The following is a 13476-nucleotide window of genomic DNA, read 5'->3' on the forward strand; positions in this document are numbered from 1 at the left end:
CGTCAGTCTTGCCACGTGCATGTTTAGGAGTTTATAAGACATGTCGACAGTGTTATTTATAAAACAAAATAATCTGTTGTCCGTTACATTTGATATATACCCTCATACATCACGTTTTGGTCTCTCATAAGGATATTATAATATCATATTTAAAGTGTGGCCGAAGCATACGTTACGAAAACTTCCATAGTATATAAATATTTTTTAATAAAGTATTCGACTTAATGCTGACCATTTTTTAGAAATGACACTTTGAGACGAGCTTTCGTCCAGGCCGTATGTTAACAAGGAAAAGTAAGATTTTCGTCTATACCGATATCTAACGCGAAAACCTTTAAAAGTATTCTGTTCCCATTGTTTTCATTCTCTAACTTCAACCCTAATCTTTTGAGAATAATCTTGCTTTTAACTGATTGCATTTAACGATTAGAACAATGTGTGACCGTTCAGGATCTAAAAAAGATGTAAGCTACATCATACGAGTGTTGTCTCAGAATATCGTGACAACCAAGGTTAAAACCAAAGATAAATGATAGAAAGATGTATTTTCAAATTTTATTTACACGTAAGTTATGTTTTAAGTGCCTAATTAGATTAGTGTCGACGAATATAATTATATTTTTGTCACACTATTACTAGAGACCCGAAAGTAAAAACAATGACGTCAAAATAATTGGATTTATTTCAAAAATGTTTTCCGTGATATTCGGAGTGATTTTTGTAAATTACGCTTGTTAATTTAAGGAATGAATTGCGTGATGGATGGTGCGAAGGTTAAGCATGCGTTAAATGTATTCACATGATATTTATCTTTAAAACATCACTTTTTGTTGGAATTCGAGAAAAGAACAGTTTCAATTCGTATGTCATTATCCTCCATGTTGTAAAGGTATCCTGTGTTTGTATTATGTATGTCACCACGACTACGTTTGTGATGGTCATGTGCATATATACGCTGAATTTATGAAGCTTTAAGTGGTTTTTATTCCCGGTTGTGTAATTCCTTTTCCAACAACTGGAAAAAATTTAAAATCCATTGGCGGCGTCTGAACAACCATCATCCACCCAATAAACAAACACTACAGACCCGAAAGTAAGAACAATGACGTCAAAATAATTGGATTTATTTCAAAATATTTACCTTGATACCTCGAGAGTGATTGTTGTAAATTGTGCTTGTTAGTTTAAGGAATGAAATGCGTGATTGATGGTGCGAAGTTTAAGCATTCGCTGAATGTATTCACATGATATTTATCTTTAAAACATCACTTTATGTTGTCTGAATGCGTGCAAAGAACAGTTCAAATTCGTATGTCATTATCCTCCACCTTGTAACGGTATCCTGTGTTTGTATTATGTATGTCGCCATGACTACGTTTGTGATGGCAATGTGCACATATACGCCGAATTTGTGAAGCTTTAAGTGGTTTTAATTCTTGGTTGTGCAATTCCTTTTCCAACAACTGGACCATCCTTGTGAAGCAACAAAGCGGGCCAAACGACAACGTCTATAAACTTTCCGGATTTTGTATAGTAATTGAAAATATTTTTGTCGAAGTGATCGCCCTTTCTGGCAGATTTAAAATCCATTGGCGGCGTCTGAACAACCATCATCCACCCAATAAACAAACACTTATTTATGAATGGTTTCAAGGAGGACAAACACTCCTTTTGCCAGCTTGCATCCATGTATGCCTGTAAACAGGAATCAGACCATAGTTGACTTTTGATATTGCATTTGATCAATCATATAATTTAAAGGACTTAATAGCGTGATATCTGATGTTAAAAGTAGTCTATGCTTATATCATAAGCTATTCTAGAATTAAAACAAAAACAATAAAAAACAACAACAACAAACAACAACAAAATTTGTGCACCTTTTGCACTATAGGGAGAATTGAACCTGCCACCTCTTTTCTCAAATGCTTCATCTGCTTATCAACATGAACATGGTCAGCCTTCTGCAAGGAAACCAAAAATATCTAATCGAGATGTGCAAGTATATGTAAACATGTCTATAAAATTAAATCCAGACAACACATTGTTGGAATATAATTGATTAAAAAAAATTAGTAGCTAGCTTTACCACTCGGTTGTAACGACAGCAACTACATCCTAGCATGAGCACATATGCAGATTATACCTGCGGAGTATCATCTGTGAATGTTTTACTATCCAAAAAGTTTCTACGTTTAGGCTCCCATCTCTTTTGTAACTGCATGTCCTCGCCGCTTGTCAGCACCAAACACTTCTGTATAAAATGAGTGACCCGTAAGACGCGATAACGAGCAAAGCTCGCTGCAACATAAATGCAGGTCAATTCTTAGATGGAGATCGCTTTAAATGAATTCATCTTATTATTTCGAACTTATTAACTGATCTGTTACCTACCTTTCCACCAGTCACGGTAACGTGGCTTGGTACAGCCTGAAAAAGAGAGTTAAAATACAAAAAGTATAACTGTGTGTTTTATACCCTTTAAAACCAACGTTTTTAGAAATATTTCCTTTATTATTTTATATTTTCAATGAAATATGGAAGGAATATGTATGCTGTGAATGCGCTACTGAATGCCGTTAAAATACATTTTTAAATTTAGATTTTTAGATTTAGATTTAGATTTTCAGGAAGCGTTTATTTCGATATGACTTATATATTGCAAAAATCAAACATGAATATTGCATAAAATAACATGTTGTCAATTGTGATAACCTACATATCGTGAAAGATTTAAGATATTCATTATGTCCGTTTCGAGAAAAAAAATCAAACTGGAGACTTGATTAGTTTATAATGGGAAATTTCTACTGTAACATCAAAATAGAACTGCGTGTACAATTTTAGATCCTTCAAATCAAACTCAAATATGTTAATACTTTTATCAAGCGCGATTATACAGATTTGAGAAAACTTTGGATACATTTGAATCAGCAAATATCTTCTTTGTTCTTCAGTATGTGAATCACTTTCTTGATGTATTCAATGGATACCATAGTGCCCCTCGTGACCCTCTGTATATATTCACTTTTATTCGTATAAAAGTTCTCCTCTACCAGACTTAAGGCAACATAAAAGGCAGAAAAACGTAAATTATCTAATACCTCTAATATAGCAGAGTTTCGGTATTCTTCGAATAAAAGGTTAACTGCATCTTCTGTTTTCTGCAGTATCAGCTGGGCTTTTCTCTCACAAAACTGGAACGTATTCTGGGAGACACAGAATACAAATAAAATACAAACATGTATATTTAGCATTAAGGAACTACCGGAAGTGTGGTTGTCCCGATGTATCTTATATGTTTAAAATCGAAGAGATTCTTTAATTGTCAATTCGATAACTCCTACACTTAACACATTCGTAACAACTTACCTTGAGCGTTAGCTGTAACGTTTCAACAGCATCTGCTTCGCTGTATCCACTGTGTGTAAGACTTTCATATGCTTCCGTCCATTCGTTGTCATAAAGCTCACTATACTTCTCACCGAGTTTCTGTGGTCGGTTTGGGTCGCTTAGGTCAGTGATATTTGGGTTGTCTCGAGTGAGCTGGTCACCAGCAAATTTACTTAACCTAAAATAACACGTGAATGAACAATGCGTTGATTTTGAAATATTTTGGCGTAGAATGTTGTCTATGGGTATCATTTTAAACTTAAAACAATACGCGTCTCATTTTGTTTTTATATTCATATTAAACACTATAACAGTTTCTAACATATTAAAATTATTTTCCTAAATCGTTCTCCTAAATGTACGTGAATAGGCAATAATTATTACCGTAAACGAAGGCGCTCGTTCTCAGCTTTCAAAGATTTAAGTTCGTCCTTCAACCTTTTTGCCTCTTGCAACATAATTGCATTTGACTCTTCATGTTGGCGACATTCATCAGGGACATTCAGCTTAGATCTGCCAACTATTTCGAAATCTTCGGCATCTTCCTGACCTTCATACTTGAAATAAAGAAGAGTTATTTTTAAATAAAAACGATCTTGCACACAATCTGGTTTCAGTTTGCTCCGCATCCCGAGTCTCATACGTAATGCTGTTTCTTTCCCGAGGACCCGTTCTTCTACAAAATATACAGAAGCATATATCGGTGTGAATATAATATGTGCTCACAACGATAATTTGGACTCTCAGTTTATATTTCAGGACATACGTGATCCAAGGGTCGCATTTAAGTGGATATGAAAGTTAAACACTGTACAGTGGTACTAAAAAGGGTTTTAACTGTCATGTTGATTCCCCAGGTTAATGCATACTTTGATAAAATTTACCTTTTGTGTTTTTACTTTATTCGGGATTGTTGGGAAAAGAGTGAGATTGCACACACAAACTGGTTTAAATCCCCGGTAAATTTATATTAAATTTATATTTTACTGACCGTTCCAAGGCGGTACCTAACTTATCTTAATAAACACACCTATTTTTAATATAGTTTAAATGTACTGTGTTGTTTGTGGAGTTTTGTGTTCTTGTTCCATGTTTATTGTTTATGATTGTTTGTTTTTGTGCTCTATGTTTTGGCGTCTACCCTGTGCTATTACACGTGGTTTTTGTTTAAACTTTTGACTACTGAGCTTGTTTCTGTAGTTTTTCATATAAATATTCTACTGGAATCTGAGCCAAAGATGCACCGAAAGGCTCCGGGCATTGGCGTCGACAAAACGATCAGGGATTGCTGTTGGATCTGAGAATGCGACCTGTTGCAGTCGTTCAAGGGTTGCTGAGACGGGAGCTTCATAGTGCTTCAACTACAAGATGTTCATAGGGCTAAACTGAGCTCCACGGCATAAGTTAGCCACAATTTTTAACAAAGATATAGGTAAATACGCTATCAATGCTTTTCCAAGAATACTAATGAAACACAGTTGAAGTAAAATTGCTATTACAAGAAAATAAGTTTTGAAGTCTGAATGAAGTTATCTTTTTTACAACCGGATCCGCCGTTTTAAAACATCATAACTCTTATATTAACCCGTGATTGACTCGCTTTAACATTTTGTTACTATGACGAAACTAGGTGTAACCTAAAATCTTAGTAAAACTTGACAGTTAATACTTACCATTTGTCGAAGATATTCCAACGCCGCTTTCATTTCTATCAGCAACTCTTTCTTTATAGTTTCTGATTTTTTGATGTTCCTTTTGAGTACATTTATTTTCTCCTGCCATACCTTTAACTTGTCCTCAAGTTCTTCCAACAGTTCTTCTTGACATTGTTTACTGTTGTTAAACATGCTAAAATATGCCCCCGTACTGCTTAACAATTTAATATATTTTCACAATAAAGTACATGACGCTTTAATATCAATTCAAATGTAACATCCTTGTTATTATCTTATTAGTATATTCAAGATAGAAACTGATAACAAAGTTATCACGCTTTATCATGACACACTGTGCAGATAACTCAACATTAGGTTTACTGGCTGTACAACGATTTAAGTTATACGTAATATCTCACTTTGAATACTGCTGTATTATGGATATTATTTCTTCTGTTTTAGCTCTCACGTTTTGTTTTGTTATCGTAATTTTATTTCATTTCATGGAAAAACAAAGGACACAATACCCCCTCCCCCCTAAAACTTAAATATAAGTGTGCCAAAAGCGTCATATGCGATACAATGTGATGGAATATCACTATCATACCAAGCAACATGTCTAGTTCCGAGCAAAACAGTATTGCATATACACTTAGCGTTCAATATTGAATCCATGATTTACACAGTATAAATCTCTTTGTGTTGAGCAGTCGTACGCAAAGCCAGGAATCACTGATTCACCCGATTTCTATTTATCTAAATCAAAGCACTGAGAGTGCTGAATGTGGCAAGCCTTGGATGTTACTTATAATGCGAAGACCTTGTGTTGAATAAAAGCGAAAATCAAATATCCAAATCCTCAAACATCAAAACCATTTGTTCAAAGTGCAACAACTTAAAGATGCACTCTTACTCCCCAAAAAGAATGAGCACAATTACTACTATTGCTTTAATATTCCAAAAAATATGAATAAATGTCGAAAACAATGGTTCTTATGAAAGAAAGCGAGTTTAATTTGAAAGAAAAATGCATAAAACACGGTATTTTTACCTTATGAGACTAAACTAGATGACAGTAAATCTTTCAGCATTCACCAATCATTTAATATTATTAGGTTTTCAGTTATTCAATACTCGGTTACAATCTTGTTATCAGTATTTAATACTTTCCATAAATGAATTATGTAGTAAGTAGTTAAATATTTATCAGTCAAAATATATGTTTGTTATACATAGTATATATTGCTTTTGAATAAGAGTGTCACTTTAATTTCAAATATGCGCCGACATAACGTAAAACATCCGTTTACGAATTATTCATTTGAAATCATTTACATGCAATTGCATATACTGTTGATTCTTACAATATTACCCAACAAAATTCCCAAAACATTCTAGAAGATGTATTTGTCAACCTCAACTTTCTGTTAATAAGAAAGCTCGCCAGCATTTGAAATTTGACCAGAAGAAAGATAACATCGGAGTTTCTGTGTCAGTATTTAATAGTAGAGGAGTTTCCGTTGCAATCGTAGATAGCAAAGTTGTTTATGTGGAAATTACAGATAGCAGTGGAGTGCCCGTGACAATGTATGATAGCAGAGGAGTTTCTGTGGCAATGCATGCTAGCAGATGAGTTTATGTGGCAATGCATGATAGCAGAGAAGATTCTGTGACAATGCATGATAGCAGAGACGTTTCTGTGGCAATGTTTGAAAGCAGAGAAATGTCTGTAGCAATGTTTGATAGCAGAGAAGTTTCTGTAGCAATGTTTGATAGCAGAGAAGTATCTGTAGCAATGTATGATAGCAGAAAAGTAACAGTAGCAATGTTTAATAGTGCAGGAGCTTCTGTGGCAATGTTTAATAGTAGAGAAGTTTCTGTGGCAATGTTTAATAGTAGAGAAGTTCTTGTGGAAATGTTTGAAAGCAGAAAAGTGTCTGTAGCATTGTCTGATAGCAGAGAAGATTATGTGGCAATGTTTGATAGCAGAGAAGTGTTTGTAGCAATGTTTGATAGCAGAGAAGTGTCTGTAGCAATGTTTGTTAGCAGAGAAGTGTCCGTAGCAATGTTTGATAGCAGAGAGGTTTCTGTAGCAATGTTCAATAGCAGAGAGGTTTTTGTGGCAATGTTTAATAGTAGAGAAGTGTCTGTAGCAATGTTTGTTAGCAGAGAAGTGTCTGTAGCAATGTTTGATAGCAGAGCAGTCTCTGTAGCAATGTTTGATAGCAGAGAAGTGTCTGTAGCAATGTTTGATAGCAGAGAAGTTTCTATAGCAATGTTCAATAGTGCAGGAGCTTCTGTGGCAATGTTTAATAGTAGAGAAGTTTCTGTGGCAATGTTTAATAGTAGAGAAGTTCTTGTGGAAATGTTTGAAAGCAGAGAAGTGTCTGTAGCAATGTCTGATAGCAGAGAAGTTTATGTGGCAATGTTTGATAGCAGAGAAGTGTTTGTAGAAATGTTTGATAGCAGAGAAGTGTCTGTAGCAATGTTTGTTAGCAGAGAAGTGTCCGTAGCAATGTTTGATAGCAGAGAAGTTTCTGTAGCAATGTTCAATAGCAGAGAAGTTTTTGTGGCAATGTTTAATAGTAGAGAAGTGTCTGTAGCAATGTTTGATGGCAGAGCAGTCTCTGTAACAATGTTTGATAGCAGAGAAGTGTCTGTAGCAATGTTTGATAGCAGAGAAGTTTCTGTAGCAATGTTCAATAGTAGAGAAGTTTCTGTGGCAATGTTTAATAGTGCAGGAGCGTCTGTGGCAATGTTTTATAGTAGAGAAGTTTCTGTGGCAATGTTTGATAACAGAAGAGTTTTTGTGGCAATGCTTGACTAGCTGTGTTTTAAGTCATTGTTTTTTACCGTCTGTTTGCGGGAATTAGAAGAGGTTATGCTTGTATAAGTATAATCATTTAAGAGGTTATGAATTTATTCAGCGTGAGTTTTCATCCTAAATATTAAGATCATCCTTTTTATGTTAACCAGGAATTATCTTTCCATTTTAGGTAACATAGACGCGAGAGGGAACGTCTCTAGGTGAAAAATAACGATAAGAATTAACGTGTTGCTTAAGAGGTTTTAAAGTAATTTTGGTCTTGCTACACTTGATTAAATTTGTAACGATACAGTCATATAAATATCAATTTATTATTTATTTATTTGTTCGATATATTGGTACAAGGTTTTTAGAATAAACTTGTTCATTTTCAGAACAACAGTCCGAAAGCACTGAACTTTTCAAAATCGTGAATGAACTTTCGACAGAACTCTTCGATACTCAGGACAACAACACAAATGTACTGTAAGTGTCTATCAAATGTAAAACTAGACAAAAAAAGAAATGTGCAACCAGGTTTGGGCTCGAAACTGGAAACCTTCGCTGACAGAGCGAGTGCTCTACCGATTGAGTTACCGGACCGCTTACATACTTTCTCAACTGGTGTATAGGTTACGATACCATGACATACTCCCCTGCCAAGTTGGAATTCGTCTTCAAATTAACTGGATAAAGAAACAAGTTGAATACGATCTTCACGAAACCACATGTAGGATATTGAGTGTATATACAGCCATGGCCTCTCGTTTCTCGTTGAGCGCCATTTGTCGCAGGATGGGTGAGAAAATTTGTAACAAGACCCAAACTCGGAACCCTTAGCTGACACGACGAATGCTATACCGACTGAGCTACCGGATCGCTAATACACCTTCAAAACAACTGAATAGGTTACAATACCATGACAGTTTCAAGCAGTATACTCAAATGGACTAAAATGTTTGAAAAGGGTTTTTAAAACCACATTTATTTTCAAAATAATAATAGAATATTATATAATTGTAGCCAAATTCCTCAATTCCTTATTGTACAATAAAAACATAGTGTTATTAGGAAAAGATATCGCTGTGTTAGCAGACCTGTCCCTAGGAACCCGATTTCAGATTTACCGACAAAGAGTGGTATGGACGAGATGTTATTGATTCGGTCTGTTTCTTAAAGATAGCTCTTGATTTTGACTTTAATCTTTGAGACACGGTCTTGTTTTCTTTTACTTGGTTGTTATATAACAGTAGCTACTGCGAATGAGCACGATATATATGAAGGCCTTTTTTGCGGAAATAAATTCTGGGTCAAATATACAATGGACAGTTGTTATGCTGATTGCCATTGGTGAAAGGATGTTTTTTTTATAATATTTATCTTCATAGATCTGATTATGTGTCTCTGTTTTTTTCTATCGTTTACGTTTTTGTTAGACCTTAACATCGTGGGCCTCCGTAAATTTTGCCAAATTTTGCCCAACTTCCACTCAACGATGCACCGAATATAGGCATATTGATATTACTTTGATTAAAAGACAAACGAAAAATTGTATGCGAATCTTGCACAGAGACGGTGTAATGAGGAATATCTAGCCACCATAGACAACACCTTTGAAAATATAGCAAAGACTGATCCAGGCAGATTTTGGAAAACGGTCAATTCTAGGAAAAAACTATCAATTTCAAAAGCGGGGCAGGAATTAACCTTAATGGAACAATGTACCGGGACAGGAACGATCTAGTTAGGGAATGGGGCTCATATTTCAAAGATCTTCATTTCCCATCAAAATCTCAGGATTTTGACAATGCATTTGGCAATATTAAACCTGACCCAGATGCTTTTGTGTCAGAAAAAGTAGTTGACAGTGCGATTCAAACGTTTCCTAAGTGCAAGGCAGGCGGAAGTGACGGGATTTTATATGAACACCTTATCTATGGAAGGTCAATCATCGCTCCAGTATTGGCTGATATGTTTACTTCTATGTTAATGTTGTCCCATATCCCGGTGTTTATGAAGATTGGTACGATAACTACTATGCATAAGGGAGGTAATAAGAGAAAAGACGGCCCAAATAACTATCGAGCCATCACTCTGTCGTCGGTCATTTTAAAAGTTTTTGAAATAATTATTTTGTAACGATGCAAGGACCAATTTCTTACAAACATTGACAACCAACAAGGTGGTTTTCAGGAACAGTTAGGGTGTTTGATGTCATCTTTTGCTCTACGTGAAAGCTTATTTTTCGCCCGGGAACATTCCTCAACTGTATATCTTTGTTTTCTGGATGGGAGTCAAGCTTTTGACAGCGTCTGGCACGATGGGCTTTTCTACAAACTTCTGCAAATCACCATGGATTATACAACACTTCTTGCAGTAAAAGAGATGTATACAGCAGTACAAAACCATGTCAGATCTAAGGGTTTATCTTCTGAAAACTTCGACGTCCTACAAGGAAATCCTCAAGGCCGAAAGACGTCACCTATAATGTACATTGTCTTTATTGACGGACTTATAAAGGAGTTGCGTGACAGTGGTTGTGGGCTGTGCATTTATTATATTTTCATAGGATCACCAACGGTAGCCGATGATATGGTGTTGCTTTCTTTATCTAAACACGGAATGGACACTTTGATGAGCTTTGTTGTAATTACTCCCGAAAATGGAGATTTTAATACAATGCAAATAAATGTGCTGTCTTAACATTCAACAATCGTTTACATCAATGTCACATTTTCCATCTGGGCAATGAACTTATCAGTGAATGTGATGCGCATACACATTTGGGAATAACTTGCAACTCCACTTTGTCATCGACAAGCTCCATAAAAGGCTGCGTGTATCAAGCTTCGTGGCATGTACCTCAACATCTGCAACAGTGGAATTCATCCGAAGTAGATGTCTCCATTAACTTTGAAGACTGTTTATGAGAGTGTCGTATTGCCTAAATCTCTGTATGGTTGCGAGACATGGTACTTTTACTCGAAATCAGACATACAATAGCTCGAAACAGCATTAAACATGCAGAAAATAAGGCCGAACACCAGTTACCAGTTTGCATTTAGTGCGCTGATGATTCACCCTATCGAAGTGTTTATAGACTATAGATAACTTACATTTTGGGCTAATTATGTCGACTGCCGACTAAATATTTGGCTAAGGAAATATTTAACCATAGACTTGTCAAGTATCTCCATTGTGACAAACAGACTGTCGGCTTCGTTCCGGAAGTATTTCTTTTATTGATGAAATATTCATTACATAAATACATAGTGTCTTACGTAGACTACGGTACGTCCCCCTCTTCCCACGCTTGGAAAAGTATTCTCCAAAATAAGGTGCTGAAAATGGAAAAGCAAAACGTTTTCGACTCTGTGCTCCAACTTAATTCATGGTGGCTCACCCCAAAGATAATCACACCGGGGAAATATTCAAATTTATGGTTAGCGACAAAGGCCTCTCCAAAACTATTGTCGATGTGCTCATTTCTAATGAACTTAAGTGCCTCATTTATGACGAGACAATACTCTCGCAACTGTGAAATGTGTCATCTTCTGTGTGAAAGCCTGCCAGAACATATCATGTGCTGCTGTTATAAGACTGATCATGTGAGGCAAACACTATGGGTACATGTCATTGACCTTAAAGGTGTGGTTTATTTTAGAAAGTTCATGACTCTAAGTGGGAGAGGACAGTGCCTTAATATATTGAACATTTCTGCAGAAATATCAGATATGAAATTGTTAAGTTGGGATTTAGCAAAGGTGCTTAAAAATTTGCGTAATATAACCTGGACCTACACATAAAGGCAGTGCATATATCGCCTCTAATGAAGGCTTGTTTGCTAAGAATGAAATATTCATCCTTATACTGCATTTCGTGTCGCTGTTGTTGCTATTACTTCTTTAAATTCTCAATGACTGTAATAACTGCTATTTTTCATTGACTACTCATCTGAACATTTAGTCTTAGTCTGCTATACTATTTGTTCAATATGCAGAAATATTGAGGATATATACGAGCAATAATAACTCGAAGCATGTAAGGTAATACAAAGAACTGCAAATGTTTTTACTCTAATAAACAAAAAAAGCTTCTCACATTTTTCATAAAATTAAATCGTGTACATTTGATTCTCCTTATGCAGTATGGAATTTAGAATTTGCTTTCGTCACTAGGTTCTAAAAACCTGCAATTATAAACAAATAAACCAAACACCTCGGGCAATTACTCAGTTATATCTTAGTTGTGATAATTGAGTAGTTATCTTCACTGACCTAGCACATATAGGTGTATAAATAAGAAATAAAAGATCTATCCATCCATCCATCCATCCATCCATCCATCCATCCATCCATCCATCCATCTATCTATCTATCTGTCTATTTTATACTATATTTTAGTTTCGGTTTACTTTGAAACCGATTGCATTCCCGATCCGTTTCGCACAGCTGTCAGCTCAATCAGTTATTGATTTACCACCTGTTTTCCTATAACAATCGCCATCGTTTAACTGTTTTCTGTATAATATATACATAATTGATGACTTATTGATTATACTTAAAAAGGTAAACACTCTGATGTTGTAACGGAAAACGAAGTCTCGCTGTTCAATGTGTTTTAACACAGTGTAAAGTGCAAGTTTATTAACACATAAAAAGAGCTTTCCATCTGCTTTACATTGATGTTGGTATATTTACTCGCAGTTTATGGTCATGCATGACTTTTTTGCCGCGCATATTACTTTAAGACATGATATGTTTATGTTCTCTCGTTTGAAACGTTACCAAAACTTACAACTTGTATATTTTAAAGATATGGTATTCAAATTTAAAGATATAACTCTGCGACCGGCCAGAATCGTAAATAAACAAGTAAAACAATACCGGTATATTTTATAACCTTTATCTGGGTATAAATGGTAATCACTTTCGGCATATATGTATATTTTAAAACACGCCTACATAAGTGGTTGCGCTTACAACGTAAAGTATGCCCTAAAAAACCTATAATTGCATTTACTTCCAGATAATGTTCATGGTTATCGTATGTTTTCGTATACTCAGTCTTGATCTATTATTATTGTATTATCAATATATTGCTCTAAAATATTTAAGAATCTATAAAACGGAGATTATTTCCTGTGCGAAGGTGAAGAATGCCTTTGATTTTATTCACATGCTTACTTATCTTTGAAACGTCCTGTACTTTTTCAAATTTCGTATGAAGAACAGGCCAAATTCGAATCTCGTCATCCTCTATTTTATTAAGCTATCGTTTGGTAAGCGGTTTTAATTTCAGGTTGTGCAATTCCTTTTCCAACTACAGGACCATCCTTGTGTAGCACTAAAGCGGGCCAAACGACAAAGTCTATTAACTTCCCGGACTTTGTAAACTGCTTGAAAATGTTCGTGTCGAAGTGATCACCCTTACTTGCGTATTTGAAATTCATTGGCGGCGTCTGGACCACCATCATCCACCCAATGAACAAACACTTATTAATGAACGGTTTTAAGGCGGACAAGTACTCGTCTTGCCAGCTCGCATCCATGTACGCCTATAAAAATGAATAAATAAAAAATGACTTTATTTGAGTTTCGATATTGCGTTGGATTGATTGTA

General features: G+C 35.4%; 1 protein-coding gene across 5 annotated transcripts in view; it reads right to left on the minus strand.

Annotated features, from left to right (window-relative positions):
* Positions 1–1173: 1173 nt before the first annotated feature.
* LOC128227578 (uncharacterized) overlaps positions 1174–13476 on the minus strand; it is a 49380-nt gene continuing 37077 nt past the window's right edge. Inside the window, exons 7-14 of one of the 5 annotated variants that reach the window (XM_052938246.1) lie at positions 11136–11195; positions 3778–3950; positions 3373–3571; positions 3105–3209; positions 2395–2430; positions 2147–2254; positions 1881–1964; positions 1174–1695 (exon numbers count right to left, since the gene is read on the minus strand). In XM_052938246.1, coding sequence (XP_052794206.1) covers positions 1420–1695; positions 1881–1964; positions 2147–2254; positions 2395–2430; positions 3105–3209; positions 3373–3571; positions 3778–3950; positions 11136–11195 — 1041 coding nt within the window. In that variant the 3' untranslated portion in view covers positions 1174–1419. Of the gene's footprint in view, positions 1696–1880; positions 1965–2089; positions 2302–2394; positions 2431–3104; positions 3210–3372; positions 3572–3777; positions 3951–11135; positions 11196–13476 lie in introns of those variants that run through there. The other 4 variants (XM_052938245.1, XR_008259837.1, XR_008259838.1 and 1 more) reach the window with 4 other exon arrangements.

This window comes from Mya arenaria, chromosome 3, assembly GCF_026914265.1.
Source record: "Mya arenaria isolate MELC-2E11 chromosome 3, ASM2691426v1".
Classification (NCBI taxonomy): Eukaryota; Metazoa; Mollusca; class Bivalvia; order Myida; family Myidae; genus Mya; species Mya arenaria.